This window comes from Cervus canadensis, chromosome 2 (genome assembly GCF_019320065.1).
Source record: "Cervus canadensis isolate Bull #8, Minnesota chromosome 2, ASM1932006v1, whole genome shotgun sequence".
NCBI lineage: Eukaryota > Metazoa > Chordata > Mammalia > Artiodactyla > Cervidae > Cervus > Cervus canadensis.
Window position 1 is genome coordinate 15,138,980 of NC_057387.1, and position 24,234 is coordinate 15,163,213.

General features: G+C 50.2%; 2 protein-coding genes across 4 annotated transcripts in view; one reads left to right on the plus strand and one right to left on the minus strand.

The window, feature by feature from the left end:
* The first annotated feature begins 218 nt into the window (after positions 1-218).
* On the plus strand, positions 219-8,724 carry UBE2Q1 (ubiquitin conjugating enzyme E2 Q1). Its single transcript, XM_043455306.1, has 13 exons — positions 219-712; positions 2,948-3,052; positions 3,388-3,492; positions 4,117-4,167; positions 5,679-5,819; positions 6,033-6,117; positions 6,377-6,437; positions 6,633-6,723; positions 6,835-6,893; positions 6,976-7,024; positions 7,302-7,397; positions 7,708-7,774; positions 8,226-8,724. Exons 1-13 carry the CDS (start codon positions 386-388, stop codon positions 8,255-8,257), a joined length of 1,269 nt encoding a protein of 422 aa, XP_043311241.1. The 5' UTR covers positions 219-385; the 3' UTR covers positions 8,258-8,724.
* A 1,740-nt stretch (positions 8,725-10,464) lies between these two features.
* The window catches only part of TDRD10 (tudor domain containing 10), a 52,004-nt gene continuing 38,234 nt past the window's right edge, over positions 10,465-24,234 (minus strand). For 2 of the 3 annotated variants that reach the window (XM_043455338.1, XM_043455346.1), the window contains 7 exons: positions 18,566-18,608; positions 17,948-18,059; positions 17,428-17,575; positions 17,035-17,180; positions 16,652-16,806; positions 11,086-11,156; positions 10,465-10,889 (listed from right to left, as the gene is read on the minus strand). In XM_043455338.1, the coding sequence (XP_043311273.1) occupies positions 10,857-10,889; positions 11,086-11,156; positions 16,652-16,806; positions 17,035-17,180; positions 17,428-17,575; positions 17,948-18,059; positions 18,566-18,608 (708 nt within the window). In that variant the 3' untranslated portion in view covers positions 10,465-10,856. The remainder of the gene's footprint in view (positions 10,890-11,085; positions 11,157-16,651; positions 16,807-17,034; positions 17,181-17,427; positions 17,576-17,947; positions 18,060-18,565; positions 18,609-24,234) is intronic. The other variant, XM_043455333.1, reaches the window with a different exon arrangement.

Sequence of the window (24,234 nt, forward strand, 5' to 3'; positions counted from 1 at the left end):
CACGCACGCCGTACGTAAACACGCACTTAGACGCTGAAGGCGGCGAGCCCGAAGCCCTGGGTCACATGTGGAGGGTGGTTGTACAGAACAAGGGGGCGGGAAGGAGAGAGGTGTCACGTGAAGGAGGTCGGAGCAGTGAGGTCACGTGACGGGGACGGAGGCGGGGCCGCAGAAGAGGAGGAGGAGGAGGGGCGCGCGGCTTCCGGCGGTGGGGGGGGCCGGCGAGCGGAGGGGGGGGCCCTGTCCCGGAGGTGGCGGCGGCGCCATCTTGGCGAAGGGGGGATCAGGAAGTGCGGACCGCGGCGGCGGCGGCGGCGGCGGCGGAGCCCGGAGCGGAGGCCGGAGGCTCCCGGCCCGCCGGCCCCGGAGCGGAGCGGAGCGGAGGATGCAGCAGCCGCAGCCGCAGGGGCAGCAGCAGCCGGGGCCGGGGCAGCAGCTGGGGGGCCAGGGGGCGGCGCCGGGGGCCGGGGGCGGCCCGGGGGGGGGCCCGGGGCCGGGGCCCTGCCTGAGGCGGGAGCTGAAGCTGCTCGAGTCCATCTTCCACCGCGGCCACGAGCGCTTCCGCATTGCCAGCGCCTGCCTGGACGAGCTGAGCTGCGAGTTCCTGCTGGCTGGGGCCGGAGGGGCCGGGGCGGGGGCCGCGCCCGGACCGCATCTCCCCTCACGGGGGTCGGTGCCTGGGGATCCCGTCCGCATCCACTGCAACATCACGGTGAGGACCCCCTCGCGTGCGTGTCTCTGGGGTCCTCTTGTCTGGGACTCGGAATCACCCCACACAGCTTTTTGGTCTCGAAAGACCTGGGAGGCCGAATCCCCTCTCGGGGTTCGGCTCTTTTTCTTCAGGTTGCACTTGTTTCTGACGCTTGAGATTCTGCCATGCACCCAGAATCTCTACCCTTCATAGTCAGGGACACCCTGACATATGGCGCCTCGACTACCCCTTTCTATTACCCACCCACATCGCAAGGTTCATCATTTTGGCTCATTTTGGTTACTTCACGACTTTTCTTGACACTGGGAATGGCCCTCTTCCCCGCGGCCCCCTCACCCCCAAGGTTCCAAGCCTCTTCATTGACTTCAGCTGGAAGGACCTGACTTGGAATTCTGTAGATTTCAGTGATTCCCCCCTTCTCAGCAGTACCTTTCATTTAGGACGTTGCCACCTGTGAGATCCCTGCCCAGGTGTGTCATTCAGCCCCTCTTCCTCTCTGAATTTTACCAGTGATAGTTTGCGATTCACCGACTCCTTTGCTTCCTCTCCTTTGGATTGCCTTTTATTCTGGTGTAACCTCTAACTCTCCTCCTTTTGCCCCAGCTGGTAGCTGCCACTCCCATCCTGTTCCCTATGGATATCTCCAGTTGCCCTGGGTTGTTACCTTTCCTGATAATGATGGTGATGTGCAAGGGCAATCTCATTTGTTCTGAGTGGTAACAGTTCCTTTTCTCCTAGTGAGCATCTTTCCATCCTAGGTGTGCGGGGCTGGGAAGCACCTTACAGGTCTTCTACCTAGGCTATCCTCAAACATTCTGTGAATAGGGTTGGCCTCTGGTAATCTGGGAATACCTGATACTGTGTGGTATGGCACTTAAAATAATTGATTCACCTAGTGTGGTAGTGTTGACCCTGCTGGGAGCACTGGGTAGCGAGCCAGGGGACAGTACTTTATCCAGGCAGGCACACTGCAAGTGGGAGTAGTCTGGAGAAAGACAGACTTGTGAATAGTGTGGCACTTGGGGGCCTGAATTCAATTCACATGGTTCTTGTTTACTATCCCTTTCTTGTATCAAACCAGGTCAAGGTTTGGTGAGGCAAGTCTCAGCTTGGGTTGGATGGTGCCCCACCAAACCTCACGTGTTCCATTTTCCTCTCTCACTTTTTTTCATACTAAAAAGTCAAGATTGAAGGACTAGGTGTGGCTTTGTGAGCTGACGACTTGAGCATCTTTGATAATTTGTTTTCCTCCAGGATTGAGGATTAGAGCAGTGGCAGAGTTTAAGACCTTTTTAGGAGGTTCCCTTGACGTATGTGGAAACTTCTGGGATTGATTCCTTACCTGAATTATGCTTTCAATTCCTTAAGGGTAGGTTTGCCCCCTTCTACTTGCCTTCCCAGTTGCCAGAGGCCATCTACTGTCTTTGTCCCTGGAAAGAGGTTAGTTTAGAAGATTCTGAGACCCCCTGTGACCACTATAAAGAAGACTTGGTGTGAACTGGCCCCCTTGATTTGGGCAGAGGGGGGAGTCTGGTCAGGCTGCATTTGGCACCACGGTTCAAGAATGCTGGGAATGTTAGCAGCGTAGGCTTCTTTCTCCCAGCCTGCCATGTGGAGCCCTACAGCCTACGCCTGGACTGAGAGGGTGGCAGGTTCCCAAAGGAGAGGTGGGGAGAAGTGGCCTTTGAGGGGTTCTGTTAGGAGTGGAGTGGGAAGATTCTTCCTGCCACCCTTTTACTTTCGGGTTTTAGAGACATAATCTAGTTTTTTAATTTCTCCGTCCCTAGCTAAAATGAAAGTAATCTGTGGTCTCTGGTTTTTTTCTGCCAGTGTGATTGTGATGAGGCCATCCTTTCCTCCACTGATTGAGGAGGGTCGGAGGCCTGGGTGTTGGGTGTGGGAGAACTTAAGGTCTGGAGCTTGTTGAGGCAACACAGGAGGTAGGAAGCCATACTCACTGTCAGCACAGTTCGGCTGTGCGGCTTCTCTGATGTTTACTCTTGAAAGAAAAGGACCAGGCTTCTTGGAAAGGGTCATCACAGGGACTTTTTTCTCCTGGTCTGGGATTTGTTGGGAACCTGCCTGCTGAGCTGGGCTTGTATATGTGTGTTGGGGGAAGGGGGCGGATGGTGGAGAGCAAAGGGACTAGAAGTCTTGGGGCATGGAAGGCAGGCAAAACCTAGCTTTCCCCAGGGTCTCCTGTCCTGACTGCTCTCCCTGCTCTTCCCCCCTTAGGAGTCATACCCTGCGGTGCCCCCCATCTGGTCAGTGGAGTCCGATGACCCTAACTTGGCTGCTGTCTTGGAGAGGCTGGTGGACATAAAGAAAGGGAATACTCTGGTGAGGGGGCCAAGGTGTTGAGGAGGGAGTGCATTTTCCTCCTGTGAGACCCATGCCATGAAAACATCCTGTGAAACATGTGTCTGGAAAGTGGGTGGTGCGGTAGCCTGAACACTTGAGGCAGACGTCCTAGGGGAGTTGCTTCCTGAAGCCACAGGGAGAGCCCTGCACCTGACCCAGGATTCGTCCCGTAAGCTCTTCCCCACAGCCCTGTGGTCTGTGAGTTCTAGAGAACTTGGTACCAATTCGGGGGCTGAGATAAGAGCTCACCCGTGTACCTCTCGGTATTGGGGTGGGGAAGGAGTGTTTGATGTCACTGTGATCCCCTACCCCAGCTATTGCAGCATCTGAAGAGGATCATCTCCGACCTGTGTAAACTCTATAACCTCCCTCAGCATCCAGATGTGGAGATGCTGGATCAGCCCTTGCCAGCCGAGCAGGTGAGCACCTGAGGGGCTTTGAACCCTGTTAGGCAGAGTTACCCCCACAAACAGCACTCAGGAAATACATGTTAATTGAGGTGAACCTGCAGAAGTTTCTCTGCAGTGCTACTCCAGACATGTACACATATCATGACTCGGCCTACACATAATCATGACTCTGCCTCTTCTCCAGATGTTCGGAATCTAGCTAAATGGGGCACCAGTAACTTCACCCCTCTGATCAAACTCTGTCCTGCGCAAGGTCATCCCTCGGGGTGGGGGGGGGTGGTTTACCCTTAGCAGTAGGTGACCATTGGGGACTGAGGCCCCGTGTTAAGATCCGAGAATGCAATTCAGTCTAGAGATGATTGAGTACAGGGGTTCTTGGGGAGATTAAATGGGGATTTGTGAGTGAGGTGGCAGAAACAGCCATGTGCTTCTCTCATTGGTTGGCGTGTAGTGCACTGGTAGTGAAGGCATCCCTGGACTGTCGATTCCGCGCAGTTCTGACTGGCGGGGAGGCTGGTAGCCTCATGGGCAGGTGCACAGCTTCCAGACCCAGAGGCTCAGGGGAGTAAGTCCGAGGCTACATTCCAGGAAGCCACCAAGGTCTGACCTCCATCTTTTCCCTCCCCACTGCAGTGTACACAGGAAGACGTGTCTTCAGAAGATGAAGATGAAGAGATGCCTGAGGTAGGCTTCTACCCAAGACGGTACTGGTAGGCCTTTCTTTTGGTCAGCAGCTTTGAGAGCCTGCTATGTACAGAGCTCCAGTCTAGACCCGGGGAGAGAGAAATACCAAATGAATAAAGACAGATGTACTGACCTGGGAGGTTCAGTACAGTGCCCCCCTGGGAGGGGGGCAGCAGTGTAGTAGAGACAGGGCACCCACGTCCAACTGCCAAAGATAGATAAGTGCAAATCTGTTTACACTAAATAGTCACTGTGTTAACCTCAGATGGCTTTGTAGTCAGACCTGAGCTTGCATCCTCTATCTTCCAGCTGTCTTGATTGGGGGATTTTACCTATTCTACTAAAGTACAACTTCTGCAGTTTTCTTATTTATAAAATGGGATGTTAATATCTACTACATAGGGTTGTCTTTAAATAAGGCACTGCATGTGAAAGCCTCCATTCAGTACATAAGTGCTAAATGATTGGTGATACTCTCTAAAAACAACTTGGTTAAGAACTTGAACTTCAGAGCCAGGCCAAATTTGATGTGCATCTTAGTTCTATTAAGAGTTGTATGACTTTGTGGGCATGATAACCTCACCTGGACCTCAGCGTTCTCTTTTGTAGTATGGGGGTAATGATAAAATAATGTCATGGTGGTTATAAGAACTAAATGAGCTAGTGTGTCTAGCATCTCAGCAACTAATATAATAATTAGGAAATTAGTATCACCATATCCTGCCAGAGAGAGGAGAACACGATTACTTTGTTTCTCTGCATCCTAGGTTCTGCAACTTCTGTAACTTTGTCAGGGTCTTAAACTGCACAAAGGGCGCAGGATACATGAAGCATTCTCCTGTCAGACTGCAGACAGCCCTCCAAAGTCTGGCTGATACGGGCTCCTCCCCACGTGCAGTGAACTAGTTCCTCACTTCGAGCAGGGTGAATAGGGGCTGGTTCTGTTCTTGACCTCTGCCCTCTGCATTCTGGACCCCCTTCCTTATTTCCATTTTGGCAGTGGGTGCCTCTGCCTATCTCCTCAGTCCCTACACTTGGGAAGGCAGGACGTTTCTCCCTTAAACCTGGAGTCCTGGGAACTCCTGGGCACAGAAGTCACCTGATGAAACATGAGCTTTGAGTCACAGTGTCAGGCCAGAGTCATTCTAGGAATTAAGGAAGAGTTTGTGCTGCCAAAGGAGAGCTGTAGGGATGGTTGGGCCAGGGTAGGTCTGGGGAACAAGAAAGCTGCGTCTCTGCTTGCTTTCCCTAGACCTTTCGTAGCCCTGCAGCTTGAGAACTGAACAGGAGAGATTTGCCTCGTCTTTTAGATTGTGAAGGGAGTGGGGCTGGGAGCTTTCCAGCAGTGGAAAGGGTATTGTACTCACTCGACTGCCAGATAGACTGCAGCTGTCTGTCTTCCTCCACCTGCAGCTCTAAGTCATATGGTACTGGAGAAGGGAAAGGCCCTTCTCCACAATGCGTGTTGCTTGCTTGCTTTTATCCCACTCCTACCCCACACATCCCCCTAGGACACAGAAGACCTAGATCACTATGAAATGAAAGAAGAAGAGCCAGCTGAGGGCAAGAAATCTGAAGATGATGGCATCGGAAAAGAAAACTTGGCCATACTAGAGAAAATTAAAAAGAACCAGAGGCAAGATTACTTAAATGTACGTGCCCTCTAGGAGAAGCTGGGCGGAGGGCTTGGCTGGTGCCGGCTGGGAGGTGGTAGGCCATCAGGTGTCAGGGTGGAAACAGTAGCCTCTTTGGCTTGGGTTATCAGTGAGCCTCATCCTTGCCCAACGCCGGGGTATACTGCCGGCCTGCCCCTCAAGCCTAGCACACAACTGTGAGATGTTCTGTCCTCCGTGTCTCCTTTGTAGGGTGCGGTATCTGGCTCGGTGCAGGCTACTGACCGGCTGATGAAGGAGCTCAGGGATATATACCGATCACAGAGTTTCAAAGGTGGTGAGTTTGCCTCACAGACGGCTCTGAACACGGGCTTTTCAGAAAGGACATGGTGGCAGCAGCAGATACAGGGGTGCTGACCAAGTTTTTAGGCCAAGGATGGAACACCCCTCATAGTGGCTTAAATTGGATGCATGTCTATGTGGGATGAACCTGGAGCCTTTGACCTTTTTTTCTTCTCAGCCTGGGCTAGGGATCTGCATTGGGTCCCACTTACACTGGGACCATCATCTGATAACATCCTTCTTCCCTCCTTCAGGAAACTATGCAGTCGAACTCGTGAATGACAGTCTGTATGATTGGAATGTCAAACTCCTCAAGTAAGTGGGGACTGTGAGATTGGAAAGGAACTTGAGTAGTGAGTGAAGTCTCCGTGGTGGGAGTCTCCAGGGCCAGTCATCCCGGGAGCAGGTGTGGGCAGTGGCTTGGCTCTTTTCTGCTTGCGCCAGGGGCAGTGGGATCCTCAAGGCTTCTGAGTTAGACCCAGAGCTGAGCCTAAACTGGTTGCTTCCTAGAGTTGACCAGGACAGCGCTTTGCACAACGATCTCCAGATCCTCAAAGAGAAAGAAGGAGCCGACTTCATCCTACTTAACTTTTCTTTTAAAGTAAGTCCTTCCTTTCCAGTCCCTCCCGGGCGTAGGCATCCTTTCCACCTTCCAGTACTGCAGAGGGCCCTGACCTTCCCTCCCTGATGGCTGCCTCCATCTCTCCCTCAGGATAACTTTCCCTTTGACCCGCCGTTTGTCAGGGTTGTGTCTCCAGTCCTCTCTGGAGGGTGAGTGGCCCAGTAAGGGCAGAGGGTGAGGAAGGGTTGGGGAGCTTTTGCCAGGCACAGCTAACCAACCTTTCTTCTGCAGGTATGTTCTGGGTGGAGGTGCCATCTGCATGGAACTTCTCACTAAGCAGGTGAGCCTGTCTCTCGTTCTTTGCCTGGCTGGCCTGGGCAGGGCTAGGCTGACCTTTACCCCTCACCCTCCCACCAAGGGTTGGGTGATGGGCATAAATGGCCCTTTCATTCTGCATGGCAGGGCCTGCACCCACTGACCTGGGCAAATGGGTGATGGCTGTTCTGGGAGTGAAGGGCAGGGGCCCTTCCATGGCTGCAGCTGCTCTCTGGAGAACAAGCATCGGGTTTCTCTGGAAAGTCTGCTGACTCGTTTACTCTGCCCACATTGTTACTTAGGGCTGGAGCAGTGCCTACTCAATAGAGTCAGTGATCATGCAGATCAGCGCCACTCTGGTGAAGGGAAAAGCACGAGTGCAGTTTGGAGCCAACAAAGTAAGGAGCCCAGCCCCCGACCTGGTGGGGCTGTGGGAGCCGCACACAGTCAGGGCCGCTAGGAGGCCGCAGCGTCAGCCCGTGGGCCTAGTGTACCTGCGTGGAGCAGAGCAGGGCCTTGGCCTCAGGGCGGCCTGAGCCTCTGGGGAGGGTGCCGGTCTGGAGGGGGAAAGCTAGGGGGTTGCACCCCGTGGGTCCCCCGGGCGGCCGGTTGGTCTGTTGGGAGCACAGCGCGGGGAGCTGGTCTCTGGGCGGCAGCAGGGCCACAGCGGGCTGTCCGGCGGCCTGATTGGTGGCTTCCTCCCCCCAGTCTCAGTACAGCCTGACAAGAGCGCAGCAGTCCTACAAGTCCTTGGTGCAGATCCACGAAAAGAACGGTGAGGCTGCGGCCACGGCTTGAGATGCGGACCTTTGCCAAGCCCGAGGTTTCCGTCCGCCCAAACAGCAAGAACCCCTTTCAGTTTCTGAGCCTTTTCCACCTCTTAGCACGGCACCTGCCCCTCTTCTCCAAGGAATTCAGTGAGCTGGAGGGTGACGAGTGCCACCTCCTCCAGTAAGAGCAGTGGCGGGCAGGGCAGGGGTAGACTGGGCGCCGCCCCACCTGCCCGCCGCCCCGGGGGCAGGCTCACCTCACTGGTGTCGTCATTCTCCCTTTGCTCAGTCTCCAAGTAGGTGGTTCCTCACCTGCCCATAGACCTTCTCTCCCTGCACCAGGAGGCCCTTTCCAGGATCTTTTCACCTTGGACCCTGGAGGTGTCTTCAGTGATTCGGGCTAGGAGGGTGGGCAAAACAGCCTCCACCTCACCGTTTTCTTCCATTTCTTTGCAGGTTGGTACACACCCCCAAAGGAAGATGGCTAACCCAGGAGTGCCATTCCCTTCCTCCTCCCCCAGGCACCACTGGACCAATTACCTTTGAATGCTGTATTTGGATCTCACGCTGCCTCTGTGGTTCCCTCCCTCATTTTTCCTGGACGTGATAGCTCTGCCTATTGCAGGACAATGATGGCTATTCTAAACGCTAAGGAAAAAAAAACAAAAAACACACACAGAACTGTTTCAAGTACTCAAGACTGACTTACAGACCAACCAACCACCTGGCTGGAACCCTTGCTAGCAGGCATTCTTATAAAAGAAACTTTCGAGCCTCCTTATATTGCTGGAAACTCAGCTGTGCTCCAGACTAGAGCCTCCTTACCTATGCTATGGATTTTTAATTTATTTTCTCTTATTTCATGTACACTGCTTTTTTTGGTTACAGTGTATGATGGATGTGTATGAAAAAAAAATGTATCTTTGGGAAAACAATTACAGTTTGTTAATTTGAAGACGCTGGTCTTGACTCATCTTTATTTTTTATTTCCGTACCTTACCCTTCCCCCATCCCCTGAATTCCTTGAGCAGTGGGGGGAGGGGTACCAGGTTCACTGTGGCTTTGGTAGCCATGAGGGGCTGCACTTCGCTGCTAATGCCAGAGAATGGTGGAGCTGAAGCACATGCCTGCTTCAGCTTGAGGGGCTCTGGAGTGACCAGACTTGTACCCCCTGGGAAGGCAGAGCTCAGCCTGCTGAACCACAAAGCAGGCTGAAATGATGACCCTTATTCTTTAAAGATTTCTAGTCACAGATGTTTTCAAATTTCTTAGAAAAATAACAAGGAGGCCTAAGAGGCTGCTTCACAGAACTACTTTTAAATGAACTGAATAGGGGTGGGGCCACAGTCTCAAGCATGTATGTGGTCCTGCTGATCTCAGCGACAGGCTACGGAGCTACCATTCGTGTTCACTGGTCCCCGCTCCCCGGAACTGGCACTGAAGGGCTATGGTTGGAAGCTCCGTTGCTGCTCCTCCTGTCTCTTCCTTCATTTTTCTTAACAGAGAAACCAGGCAGAGCTCCGAAGTAAGTTGTTTGGTTTGAAGACTGAATTCTTTTAAGGCACTTTCATAACGTGGGTCCTACTGGAAAGGATTAGCTTTAAGGGGTTTGGTCTGTCTACCTGTGTGCCCCACTCAGGCTCAGAACCGCTGCGGAGGCACGTCCATGGGCGGACCTGTCGGTGCTGGGTCTGTCCCTGCTGTGTAAGGACAGGTGTGCTTGCCTGCCCCTTCTGGTCCGTGAGCTTGCTCGGGGCCAGAGACAGCCTCCTGGGACCTGCCTACGGACGGACGGTGACAAACACCAGAGGCCAAGGATGGCCAAGTGAGGACGTGTCTTAGCTCAGACTTAGCACAGCCATCTGAAACCTCTAGGATGCCAGAGTTCTGTATGCTTTGACACAGCTATTTTAACTTCGGTCACCCCCCGGCCCCCACCCCCAACTAAGGGATTTTCATGTCTTGCTGATTCAAGTGGACACAGAGTTCACCGGAACCACTCAACGCTGCTCTAACCCTACTACACCGACCTGGTACAGGGAGCTCATTTATGCTGAGGTGGAGATAAAGAGGGCAGGCACCCACAGGGAAACTCATTTCATGGAGCTGAAATCTAGTTCTCAAAGCCTCTGCCTTTTTTCTGAACTTACCACCAGCCCTGGCTGGAACGTACTATAGGTTGTGTTTTTAGTAATGTGTGCTGTGAGCTGTCCTCTGTACAATGTATTTTGTAATGTATTTTTCTCATCTACCAAAGGATGGAACAAATAAAATTATTTAAATAGTTTGGCTCTAATCAAATTATTATTTAAAGAAAGAATGGGGGGTCACATTCACCTGATGTAAAGGGAAGCACCAGCTCTTGTGCGCGATAGTTATATAAACAGCAACTCTCCAAGAAAATCTTCCACTTTTCTGGTCAAACCTAGCAGTCCTTTCTATGACATTACGTTAGGCTCCTAATGAAGTTACATGGTTAAGGGGAAAAAAAACGGCCGCATCATCCGGAACCAGTGTTTTGCCAAGAAGGCGAAGAGAAAGGAAACAAACCTTATCTTACCAAGTGTACATCTGTGTCCCACACAAGGTTTGAACAACCAGCAGCTGTTTGAACACGGCAGCTCCCACCCTGTGGCTTCAGTTTTAGTGGGCAGGGTTGGGGAGGGGTGGCTAGATAAGAATCAATCACCCCAAATGTGAAGCATGCCAACATTTATTCACCAAGCCAACAGATCAATGTTTAGATGCTCCCTACCCGATTCTACAATGGAATGCCAGGAAAATTAAGCAGTGGGCCCCTCCATTCTCCAGACTCTGTCAGGGCAACTTATATCATGTTCTGGGGTTACAAAAAAAAAAAGACAGGAAAGAATACACTGGCTACATCAGACTTTCAACCTCATGGAAGCTTCCCTGTTTGGTTCAAATGTTCACGGTGAAGACACACGACACATTGAGAAGTGAGCTGGGGGAATCCAAGCAGTCCTGGGCACCGCTGTGGCCTCTGTCACCCCCAAGGCCTCAAGAGTGAAAGGGCAGAGTGGGCAGAATCTAGACAGGAGAGGGAACATGCTGATCGTAGCCACGTCACTTAAACTCTTCAAACTTCAGGATGTGTGACTGGAAGAGAAAGAGAAAATCTGAGTGGGAAGAAAGGACCGCCCCCTAGGCAGTCCACCCAACCCCTGGACAGCTTCGATTTGCTTCTTCTACAGGAATGACAGGTAAATATGCAGCATCCAGGCTGAAGCCGGGGGATGGCTGCAGCTGAGACCCTGGGGTGGGAGGGAAGGAACAGCAGACACAGGGAAGTTACCTCCAAGTTCAAAGCACCGGTGATTTTCCCTTTGAGGATGCAATGGATAACCTGATTTGAACTCAAAATACCTGCAAAACAAAATACAAGAACAAAACCTTAGTATTTCTTGGTCCGGCAGGAGGAGCAAGGGAGGGAAGTGAGAGGCTGGGGCTGCAGGAAAGGGTTCTGGCTGCAGACCAACTCATGTGGACAAGTCTCTGCTAGTCAGAGCTCACTCCCAGCTGCCAGGATAACGTGAGATAATCAGCACTGAAGAGGGAGGAGAGGGGGAAGGCAAAGTGAGAGCACATAAAAGGAAGCATTATACTTGTTAAAATGATTACGGGTATCTGAGATTGTACATTTCCTAATGGAAATTCTGGGGACAGAAAACGGTTCACTCAACTCTCTGAGTTTTGGCTGGAGAGATGGAAGTTAAAAGACAGAGAGCCTTTATACCATGACGAGCGAGCATTCCTACCTGCTGGGACAACGCAGGCCAGGGCACTGGTCAGACACTCACCTTTATCTGGTCTTTCCTTACTCAGCTCCTGCCATTACCCCCGGCCCCCATACTCTGGAGCTGTTTGTATGCATGCAACTGGCTCATATCAAGGGGTAGACCTCAGTTCTACCCCCACCTAGGCCGCTTTCTTACTATGACACATGAAGAAGTCCCTTTCATTTTTCTGAGCCTTACTTTCCCCATCCGTAACATCGTTCACCTGCGCACCCGGCCTCAGGACCATAGTCCACGTGACAGCTGAGCCACCCCCCACCTGGGCTGCACACTCTGGCCCCTGACAGGCTTGGAGCTGCTCTGAGAGGGCAGGGGGCTCCTTACTCTGGGCTACCCTCCAGCACCCGAGCAGTCAGCTTCGGCCTTCCAGAAGCTCCCCAGCCCTGTCTGCCTGTTAGTCCCCAGGCTGAGCCTCTTCATGCAATGACCCAAGGCGACCTCTGGGTGGTGCCCCCTCACCGCTGGGTACAAGCCCATAAGCCCAGCAGGGAGGCTTGGCTCTGCGCTTTGTGGAGGTGCTTTTCCATCTTGGTGTGTGTGTGTTTCGTCACATCCACGTCTCCTCAGCCCCTTAAAGCATTCTTTCACCCTTTCAGATCTCACTTAAACCCCAGTCTCGAGAACAGCCAGAGCAAAGAAGTGGCCTCTTCATTTCAAGGTTGCAGAACCGAGGCCCCACAAGTGTCCAGATCTAAAGTAACAACCCCCTCACATCATGTACAGAAATAAACTCGAGATGGTTTAAAGACTTAAGCGTAGACATGACGCCGTAAAACTCCTAGAAGAGAACACAAAACATGCTCTGACAAAATCATAGCAATATTTTCTTAGATCAGTCTCGCAAGGCAAGAGAAATAAAAGCAAAAATAAACCAATGGAACCTAATCAAAGTTAAAAGCTTTTCCACAGCAAAAGAAACCATAAAACAAAAAGATAACGGACAAAAAAAAAAAAAAAGATAACGGACAGACTTGGAGAAAATATTGGCAAATGATGCAACCAACAAGGGGTTAATTTCAGAAATATACAAACAGTTCATACAGTTCAACATCAAAAAAACAAACAACCCAATAAAAAAATGGGCATTAGGGGCTTCCCTGGTGGCTCAGTGGTAAAGAATCCGCCTGCCAATGCAGGAGACACAGTTTCCATCCCCGGTCCAGGAAGATCCCACCTGCTGCAGAGCAACTAAGCTCATGCACAACGACTGAGCCAGTGCTCTAGAGCCCGGGAACTGCAACTGCTGAAAACCATGTGCCCTAGAGCCTGTGCTCCCCAAGAGAAGCCACCGCAATGAGAAGCATGCGCACCGCAAATAGCACAGCCCCCACTTACCGCAACCAGAGAAAAGCTTGTACGGCAACAAAGACTCAGCACAGCCAGAATAACTGAATAAATACAACTATTTTAAAAATGGGCATTAGACCTGAACAGACATTTCTCCAAAGAAGACACAGAGGTGGCCAACAGGTACATGAAAAGATGCTCAACATAGCTAATTATTAGAGAAATGCAAATCAAAACCACAGTGAGCTATCACCTCACACCAGTCGGAATGGCCATCTCCACCACGTTCACAAATAAATGGTGGAGAGGGTGCGGAGAAAAAGTAACCCTCCTGCACTGTTGGTAGGAATATAAATTGGTGCAGCCACTATGGAAAATAGTATTTGTTGTTGTTGTTTAGTTGTTAGATTCTGTCTGATGCTTTTGCAACTCCTTGGATTGTAGCCTGCCAGACTCCTCTGTCCATGGGATTTTCCCAGGCAAGAACACTGGAGTTAAAAAAAAAAAAAAAAAAAAAAAGAACACTGGAGTAGGTTGCCATTTCCTTCTCCAGGGGGTCTTCCCCACCCAGGGATCGAACTCGCATCTGCTGCCTTGGCAGGCGGGTGCTTCACCACAGAGTCACCTGGAAAGCACTGGAGGACAGTATGGCGGTTCCTTAAAAACTAAAAACAGAGTTACCATATGATCCAGCAATCCTACTCCTGGGCATATACTCAGAAAAAAACAAAAACTCCCACTTCAAAACAATACATGTGCCCCAGAGACTGCCCTGGGGGTTCAGGGGCTAGGACATCACACTCCCAATGCCAGGGGTCCAGGTTTGATCCTTGGTCAGGGAACTAGATCCTGCATGCTGCTACTAAGAATTCACTGCTGCAACTGAAAAGATCCTGCAAGCCGCAACGGAGACCCGGCACAGCCAAATAAAAGAGACACGCACCCTAATGTTCACAGCGGTAGTATTTATAATAGCTGAGACATGAAAGCAACCTAAATGTCCATCAACAGATGAACGGACAAAGAAACCACAAAAAAAGAATGAAATAATGCCATTTGCAGCAACATGGATGGATCTAGAGATTATCATATTAAGTGAAGTCAGAGAAAGCCAAATATTATGTGATATCATTTAAAAGTGGAGTCTAAAAAATAATACAAATGAACTTATTTACAAAACAGATTTAGAAACACAGAAAACAAAATTATGGTTACCGATGGGGTGGGGAAAGGATGAATTAGGAGTATGGAATTAACAGATGCATACCATTATATGTAAAATAGGTAAACAACAAGGATTTAAAATATAGCACAAGGAATTATGGGGGTTCCTAGATGGCTCAGTGGGTAAAGAACCTGTCTGCAATGCGGCAGACACAGGCAGGTACGGATTTCATCCTGGGGTCAGGGAGATCCCTTGGAGGAGGGCATGGCAACCCACTCTGGTATTCTTGCCTGGAGAATCTCATGGACAGAGAAGCCTGGCAGGCTACAGTCCACAGGGTCTCAAAAAGTCAGACACTACTGAAATGACTGAGCATGCACGCACAAGGAACTACAGTGAACATCCCGTAATAACCTCTCATGGAAAAGAAACTTAAAGATAGACATAAATATGCACACACACACATAAAACTGAATACACAGAAGAACTATACAAAAAAGGTCTTGATTGCAGATAACCACAATGGTGTGGTCACTCACCTAGAGCCAGACATCCTGGAATGTGAAGTCAAGTGGGCTTCAGGAAGCCTTACTGCCAATTAAGTTAGTAGAAGTGATGGAATTCCAGCTGAGATATTTAAAATACAAAAATATGATGGTATTAAAGTGCTGCTGCAGTCAACATATCAGCAAATTTGGAAAACCCAGCAGTGGCCACAAGACTGGAAGAAGTCAGTTTTCATCCCAATTCCAAAGGGATGTTCAAGAATGTTCAAACTACTGGACAACTGCGTTCACTTCCCATGCTAGTAAAGTTATGTTCAAAATCCTTCAGAGGCTTCAGCAGTACTTGAATCGAGAAATTCCAGACATACAAGCTTGGTTTAGAAAAAGCAGAGGAACCAGAGAACAAACTGCCAACATTGGTTGGATCAGATAAAGCAAGGGAATTTCGGAAAAACATCTACTTCAGTTTCATTGACTACACAAAAGCCTTTGACTGTGCGAATCATAACAAATTTCAAAATTCTTGAAGAGACGGGAATCCCAGACCATCTTACCTGTCTCATGAGAAACCTGTATGCAGGTCAAGAAGCAACAGTTAGAGCCCTGTATGGAACAACTGACTGTTTCAAAATAGGAAAAGGAGCACGTCAAGGCTGTATATTGTCACCCTGCTTATTTAACTTATATGCAGAGTACATCGTGAGAAACGCTGGGCTGGATGAGTTACAAGCTGGAATCAGATTGCTGGGAGAAATATCAACCACCTCAGGTTTGCAGATGACACCACTCTAATGATAGAAAGCAAAGAGGAACTAAAGAGCCTCTTGATAAGGGTGAGAGAGGAGAGTGAAAACACTGGCTTAAAACTCAACATGAAAAAACTAAGATCACGGCATCTGGTCCCATCACTTCATGGCAAATAGAAGCAAAAGAAGTGGAAGTAGTGACAGATTTTCTCGTCATCCTGGGCTCCAAAATCGCTGCAGATGGTGACTGCAGCCATGAAATTAAAGTCTTTTGCTTCTTGGAAGGAAGGTTAGATAACATACTAAAGGACAAACCTAGATAGCATATTAAAAAGCAAAGGCATCACTTTGCCAACAAAGATCTGTAGAGTCAAAGCTATGGTCTTTCCACTATGGATGTGAGAGTTGGGCCATAAAGAAAGGTGAATGCCGAAGAATTGATGCTTTTGAACTGTAGTCTAGAGAAGACTCTTGAGAGTGCCCTGGACAGCAAGGAGATCAAACTAGTCAATCCTAAGCGAAATCAACCCTCAATACTCATTGGAAGGACTGATGCTGAAGCTGGAAGCTCCAATACTTTGTCCACCTGAGTTGGTCAACAGGCGACTCATTAGAAAAGACTGATGCTGGGAAAGACTGAAGGCAAAAGGAGAAGAGGGTGACAGAGAATGAGACGGTCAGATGGCATCACTGACTCAATGGGCATGAACTTGGGTGAACTCTGGGAGATGGTGTGGGACAGGGCGACCTGGCACGCCGCAGCCCATGGGATCACAAACAGTCAAACGTGACAGAGACTGAACAACAGCAGCAAATAACTAAATCACTCTGCGGTAGACCTGAAACTACACAATACTGTAAACCAACTACACTTCAATTAAAAAAATAAAGTAATAAACATCACATCAGGGAACAACCTTGAGTCCACTGCTCTAACCCCTATCATTGGTCTTCAAATACCACTTTTCTTCTACAAAGAATCCTTCTCTGAAGAAATCTCAAGCGAAACTCAATGTACATGAAATAGATAGAAGCTGAGTAGTTCCGGCAGAATCAAGAGTGGGAGGCCTGCCTTCCCCTCACTCCACCCAGAGAACTCAGCCTTCAGGCAGCATCTGAGGTCCCCTTCCAGATCTTGTGGTTCGGAGAGACCAGATATGAAAACCAAATCCTCAAGAAAGCTCAGCAAGGGGCAGATGCTGAAAATGAGGGTGAGACCAAAAGAATAGAGACCGAAGGGAAGGCATCCTCAGGGCCTTGGCTGCCCCTACGCAGAAGACATTCCCGCACAGGTGCCCAGAGGAACGCACAGCATCTACCGTCCCCTGGGTCCCCTGCAGGAGGGTGGAGGGCGCCTTACCTTTCTCCAGCATGAACGGCTGAGTCAGGGGGGGGATGGTCCAGAAGTCATCACTGTCCAGGGTGCGCAGGGACTGTACCGGGATGGTGGCCGATCGGCCAAAATCCACGAACATGACCACCACCCAGGAGTCCACGCGGTCCAACACCCAGCACCTGGCCGGAGGGAGGGAGAAGAGGTTTGCTCCACCTGGAGCCACACAGAGCAGTCTTCATGGAGAGGGCTGGGAGGTCTGGGAGGGAAGAGAGCGTCCTATGCTGCTCCCTGCCTTGGGTGGAGAGGTGATCACAAGGAATGACCTTGAGAGAAGCAGCAGCAGCAGCAAAGACACGGGAGTCCGGAGGATGGAGAAGCGACCCTCCACAGCCCTGCCCGGCACGTACCTGTTCCAGGCCGGCCCGTAACTGCCCAGGTGGTACTCGGCCAGACCGCGGGTCCCGCGCCGCACCGCCGAGTCATGCAGGTAGGGCTGCTGCTCCTCCGCCTCGGCCAGGGCGCTGAACAGGGCCAGCATGTTTCGGTGCAGTGTCTGTGGACAGTACAAACGCCGCGGGCCTCGCTGCCTGCCTGCATCACACATCTGCCTTGGCAGGTATCACCTGTCACGTCAGCACCACTGATCCACCCACCCCAAGGGAACCCAAGGTATGAGGTGGGAGAGGGAGTGAGAATGCCAGGCATCATAGTGCGGCCCCTCTGGATGTCCACCATGCTCACCCCAGTGGGGCCGCACGAGGAGGGATCCAAGCCCCAGAGGACCACCAATAAGCCCGTACCTCGGTGATGTGCATGGCCCAGAAGAAGGGGGTCTGAGGGACAGTACTGGTCACCAACAGCCCCACCTCCCCGCTGATGCTGGGGATGGTGGCCAGCCAGCCCAGGTCTCGGAAACATTCCCTTAGGAGCAGCACCAAGAAGGACCCTCTGTGAAGAGCAGAGAACAGAGGGAAGGGGGTGAACGCAGAGCAGTCTGACCAACGCCTGTCCTGGGGATCCTGGGCAGGAGAGTCACCTTGACAAGAGGGCTGTGGCCCTCCCCCGGGTGGGGACAAGACAAGTGCCTCGGGCACGCTGATCTCCGGGCATCCAGGGTGGGGAGAGTCCCAGGCCATCACCATACAGAAAAGGAGATGGACTTTGTAAGTCACGGTGGGTCATGGCCTTAGTGCTTGGGTCTGATGCAGGAGTTCTGAACACTTGATTCCCCACCACCATACCATCCCTGCCCCCACCCTCTAGGGACCAAGCAGATGTTTGCAACTGCCATTTGCTGGTGGCCTCTACACCTCCGCTCACCTCATTTCCATGGGAACTGCAAAGAAGCTTGTCTTGGGTTTCTCTGTCTCACAGGGCTCACCAGAAGCTTTAGGAGTGAGCTGTGGACAAGCTGAAGGCAGAAAGTGGAGTCCTGGAGGCACCAGGGCTGTCTCAGAGGGCTGCCCCCCACCTCCCCCTCAAGAAACCCCAGAGGTAGGATGAGATGGGCGGTGCAGCTACATCCTTCCCGGTCTCAGCCTCTAGACCCTCAGGTGGGTGGGGAGGGTGTGCTGGATGATCCTCTTTCACCAACGAAGCATTCCAGGGACCTCCCTGGTGGTCCAGTGGCTGGGATTTCACCCGCCACTGCAGGGAATGCGTTTTCAGTCCCTGGTCGGGAAGCCAGAATCCCACATGCCTCCTGGCCAAGGGACCAAACCACAGAACAGAGGCAATGTTGTAACAAATTCAACAAAGACCTTAAAAATGGTCCACATCAAAAAAAAATCTTAAAAAAAAAAAAGGCATCCTAGAGGAATAAAAATATTTTCTACACTGAGGGGTCAATGCGGGACAAAGCTGGAAGGAGGCTGGGAGAGGTAAATCGGCAGCTGCAAAGACACATCCTGGAAACAGATGGCAGCTGGGGAATCTCACCAGTGGTTCCAGCAAATCCTTGAGCAGAGGCCTTCTCTGAAATCTAGGGAGAAAGAGAAAAGGCATCACTGAGGCATGGCGGTGTTCATCTCACTGTTTACATACTGGGTCTCTCCAAGTAGATTCGGATGAGAGCAGCAACAGCCCCTGGACTGACACAGGCTTCAGCTGACTTTGGGGAACCCCCGACCCCGCTTTCTCCATTCTCTAAGGGGATCCTGAGCCAGGTAAAGACAGGAGGTTCAGGAGCAGGGAGTGGGGAGGGAGGGCATGCTGCCAGGAACGCTCACCAGAACCTGCAGGCACAGAAGCCCAGCACTGCTTAGCCCCGAGGCCCCTGTGGGCACTTCTCCGAGAAAGAGGAGGAGAAAGAGGTAGGGATGGGTACTCTGGTGCAGGTCTGGGTGGAGACAGACTACAGACCTGCAGCCCCCAGCCACACTGGCTTCCCTCTGTCAACTGCCCTGATCTGGAAATCCCCCGCCCTGGTTACACCCACAGATCTGCCTGCCCGGCTATGTTCCTGCTTCCCCCACGCCCCCTGCCGCCCGAAAACACACACGGCCACTGTTCTCCAGCGGACACACCACAATCCTTCCAGAAGCCCCTAGTGAGTTTCCTTCATTCCCTCCAATGGATGACACCTCACCCCCTCCTGTCTTCAAACCCTCTACACCTCCCACCCAACACCCACCCTGTGAACTTGCCTCTTCGTCAGGAGAAAACTGGAAGCAACTGGATACGGGGGCCCCCCTCATCCTCTCACCACCCAAACCACCCCCCACCCCGCTCTCTCTGCCCCTGTTACGTGGCCACCAAGCACCTTCCCAAAGTCTCCACGTGGGCTCGCCAAGGCCACCGTGATCTACCCTCCTTCCACTGACCTCTGCCCACTCGCTCTTGAGGCATTTGTAGGCAGTCCCTTTGTCTAGCATGTTATTTTCCTGGTCTTACCACGGTTGACTGACATTTCATCCAGATCTCAGCCATCACTTCCTCACATAGAGGACTCCCTAAGAACCATTTCAGTGAACCCTCTCTTCTCCATCATATCTCCTCATTTTAGTCCTATGTTTGCTTGTTACTACTGAGACAGGCTGGAACCTGGGACCCTTTGCTGCAGTGCTCATACCTGGACAAATGTCTCCTCCAATAAAATACAAGGAAACTCTTCAGGGACTAAAAATAACTGCATGCATGTGCAGTCAGGGAGAATCATGGACAAGATACGAAAAAGATGGGAAACCCAAAACCCAATGCCACTTCTGAAGACTGGGAGCAAAAGCAGGGTGCTGTACCTGCCCAATGCACAAAGGCATGGGCTAACCACCTAAGCCACCTCTCTGGCCTGAGCCCTGGACATGCCCCTGCTCACCAACATAAGGACCCAGCTCATCCCCCCTGGGGAACTAGCAAGAGAGCCTGGTGCAGAAGGGGACCCAGTAAAGCCTTGCCTGAATTTCTTGTCTGGCCTCTAATCAATTTCTATTGGTCAAGGAGGCCAAGAACCCTGGTTGGTAACACTATCTGACATTTTCTTTTTTCCTCTTTTTTTTGGGGGGGGGGGGCATTTTCTTATTTATTCACTTTTTTACTGGTTTACTGTATGTGTATTTCCACTGGAATTTAAGCCTGATGTGAACCACATCTCTCTTCTGACAGCTACCTTCATGGCCAAGGAAACCTCAGGGCCCAGAACAGTGTCTGAGACATGTTAAGCTCTTAGTAAATATATATGAGAGAAAGAGACAGAAGGAAAGAGAGAGACAGAGGAGGAGGGAGGGCGGAGAAATGAACTGGGGCAAATTCTTAATATAAACCTTGGTTTCCTCTTCAATACCATGAATCATACCTGATGTGAGGATCTACCTTGGACAGCATCTGTTCAGGACATGAAACAAAACAGATGCTTGATAAATGGAAGAGAAGTTAAGGGACTTCCCTGATGGTCCAGAGCTTAAGAGTCCAGCTGCCAATGCAGGGGACACAGGTTCCACCCCTAGTCCCGGAAGATCCCACATGCAGCAGGGCAACTGAGCCCATGCGTCACAACTACTGAAGCCCGCACACCCTAGAGCCTGTGCTCCGCAACAAGAGAAGCCACCGCAATGAGAAGCCCACAGACCACAACTAGAGCGCAGACCCTGCTCACCACAACTGAAAAAAGCCCAAGTACAGCAACGAAGACCCAATGCAGCCAATAAATGAATAACATTTTCAAACAGAGAGGTTACAAGTGCAGGTTCTGGAGTTAGACTGGGCTCCAATCTTGGATCGAGAACTTGAAGGATCGAGCTCCTTAACTGTGGCCTGGTTCCTTGGCGTCTCGTCTGCAGGACAGCAGAGTAGCCGCACCTGTTGCTGGGTTTAAACAGGTTCATATAGCACAGCGATCGTTACAGAGCCTGCAGAGGGAGCCCTCCGCGAAGGCAAACTAGCACAGTCAACCAAGGGGGCCCAGACAAAGTCTCCACATGAAATCATTCTGCCCCTGCTGTTAACCTACGACACAGCAAAGCAAAGTGACAGGGTTAAAAACTCTCCTCTAGCCAAGCACAGAAGCTGCCTTTTTATCTGAACAGGGCTTCCCAGGTGGCGCTGTCCCTCAGTCATGTTCGACTCTTTGCGAGCCCGTGAACGGCAGCCCACCAGGCTCCTCTGTCCATGGGACTCTCCAGGCAAGAATACTGGAGTGGGTTGCCATTTCCTTCTCCATTTCCTTCTTCCCCCCCCCACCAGGTGGCGCTAGTGGTAAAGAACTTCTTGGCAATGCAGGAGATAGATGTTTAAGAGATGAAGGTTCAATACCCGGGTCAGGGAGATCCTCTGGAGAAGGAAATGGCAACCCACTCTAGCAATCTTGTCTGGGAAATCCTCATGAACAGAGGATCCTGCTGGGTTACGGTCCATAGGGTCACAGAGTCGGATACAACTGAAGTGACTTAGCACTTAGCAAGGCAATTCCATATACCAATCTCAAGAACCGATTATCAGCAGGGGTTTCAAGTTAGAAATTACTATTAGTACAGAAACATCGGAAACCATTCTGGGTCTAATTATTATTCCCTAATGATTTGAGAGATATAAGTATAATAAGCCTATTTGGTCAGTTTGTGAAATTCAGTTTCAGAGGAAAATCTATACAATTATCATCCAACCACCACAGCAGACATGTCACTCAAAAACAAACTTCAAATTTCAGGATGTGCATAACACAGAAGTGGCCACCTAGAAGCTGTAGCAATCGAGGCAGCATCTCAGGAGCTGCCAAACCAGCCGAGTTTAATTAAGTTCTATTGTCGCCACGAGCACAGTAACTCTACGCGCCGATCAGTCAACAGCTATTAACGGTCTGCTTTGTTCTGGGACACTGCTACCAGCCGGTCAAGCAGTCCAAGAGGTGGCCTGCTTCAGAATCCTGCAGGTAAGTCTCAGCAGTGGAAGAGAAGTCACGGGGCACACAAAGGTCAGTGGCCAGAAGGCTTTTGGGGGCTGGGAGCACCGACCTCATGTGACACTCGGAATAGTGGTGGCCCCCCCGGGATTGCTCACTGCCACACCCCTGGCCTGCTGCGGTCACCCTGGACCATCACTTTTAAGGCCCTGTCTCTACCTGGGGAACCACACCTGGAGCTACCTGAAGGGCATATCCTAGTGGACATTTAAAACTTAGAGCTTTAACCATCAACTGCTTTCCTGTCACCCAGTACCACCTTGCACTTTTTTTTTTTCCCCCACCTTGCACTTCTTGCATTTCGATGTGCTGGGAACAGAGCAACAAAGACAACAGACACAGGCCTTGATCTTGGGGACCTACACCGAGTCACTCCGCACATATTTATACAACGCATTCATTCTGGACCCAGCCATCACAAAGCTCACACTCTGGTGGGGGCAGGAGACAAGAAGAATACAAAGAACTATAAGGTCGATGACCACAAGGGCAAAGAAGCTTCACAAGGCAAGGAGATGGGACAAGAGGGCAAGCGTGGGGGCGGGAGTGACCGCTGAGCAGAGGCCTACATGAACTGAGAAGGCAAACCCGCAGGCATCTGGGAGATGAGCCTTCCTGCCAAGAACACCCGCGGTCCTAGGCAGGGATGTGCTTGCCCTGCGACACTGGGGCCGGGGTAACAGGCATTTGCATCTCTTACCTGTACCACCCAAGACAGGTAATCTGCTTCCAGGCCCTTGGAGTCTATTCCACAGGGTCCCTTTAAAACCTAAATCTAAGAGAACAGATGAACTAACGGTGGCACATCCATACAAGAGAATACAACTTAGCAATAAAAGAAAGAATTGCTGATGGTGTGACCACATGGATGATTCTCAATAACATTCTGCTGAGTGGAAGAAGCCAGACACAAAGAAGCGCACATGGCACGAGTCCATCGACACCAAACTCTAGAAAAGGATAAATCTCATCTAAACTGATGGAAAGCAGCTCAGTCATTGCCTGGGGCCACGAAGCTGGGGAAGGGCACAAGAGAATCTTTGGGGCAACTGAAATGGTCTATGTTTGCCTGGGACGGTGGTTACAGATGCATACACTTCTCAAAATTCATCAAACTGTACACCTAAAAGGGATGCATTTTATGTAATAATTCGATGATACTTCAATAGGTGATTTTTTAGTATAAATTGGTTAAATCTGGTTAGGTCATTCTGTGCTCAAACCCTCCAGTGTTCTCATTATTATGTGACTATGTAAATGCCAACTGTTGCTGAATCAAGTTATGTACCATGAAAATTTAAAAATTTTAATATTAAAAATGTATTATGATTATTTTTATCCTTATACAACCTTCTCCAGGAATTAATTGCTCCTTTTTTCCCATTTACTTGTTATTTCCTTAAATTTCTGGCTAAATCAATAAAACAAAGAGCTGGATCCTTTAAAAGGATCGACAAAATTAATGAACATCCAGTAAGACTGAAAAGAAAAAGAAGTCACAAATTGCCAAAATCAGGAACAAAATGGGATATCAATATACACCTCACAGATATCAAAAGGATAACAAGGGAACATAAAGGACAACGCTACACATAAATACAAACATGAAGTTTGACAACTTAATACAAAACATACCACTTTCTCAGAAACTATAAACTATCAAAACTCACCCAGGCTAAAATAGACGACTTGAAGAGCCCCATTACTATTAAAGAAATTGAACTCTTAATTTAAAAAAAAAAATCTCGGGAATTCCCTGGCAGTCCAGTGGTTAGAACTTGGCACTTTCAGTGCCAGGGGCACAGGTTCAGTCCTTGGTTGGGGAACTAAGATCCCACAGCTAAAAAGAAAAAATAAAAGAAAAAGGAAACCTCTAAGCTCAGATGGTTTTACTAGAGAATTCTACCAAACATTTAAAGAACAATTAATGTAGTTCTATACAGTCTTTTCCTAAGGGAGGGAACACTTCCTGATTCATTTTATAGAACGAATTTATACTAGTATTCAGTTCAGTTCAGTTGCTGTCATGTCCTACTCTTTGCAACCCCATGGACTGCAGCACGCCAGACTAGTACTACCATGATATTAAAACCAAAGATAGTATCAGACACACAAAAAAAACCCACAAAAGAACAATATCCTTCATGAAAAACAGGTACAAAAACCAGTAACAAAATATGATCAAACAGAATTTAGCAATATGTAAAAATAATTA

Bases quoted from the DNA above. Each gene is read 5' to 3' on its own strand.
- UBE2Q1 (XM_043455306.1), top strand. From the start codon at position 386: ATGCAGCAGCCGCAGCCGCAGGGGCAGCAGCAGCCGGGGCCGGGGCAG. The intron at 4,168-5,678 runs GTAGGCTTCTAC...ACATCCCCCTAG, and splicing joins AAGATGAAGAGATGCCTGAG to GACACAGAAGACCTAGATCA. The intron at 6,118-6,376 runs GTGAGTTTGCCT...TCCCTCCTTCAG, and splicing joins ATCACAGAGTTTCAAAGGTG to GAAACTATGCAGTCGAACTC.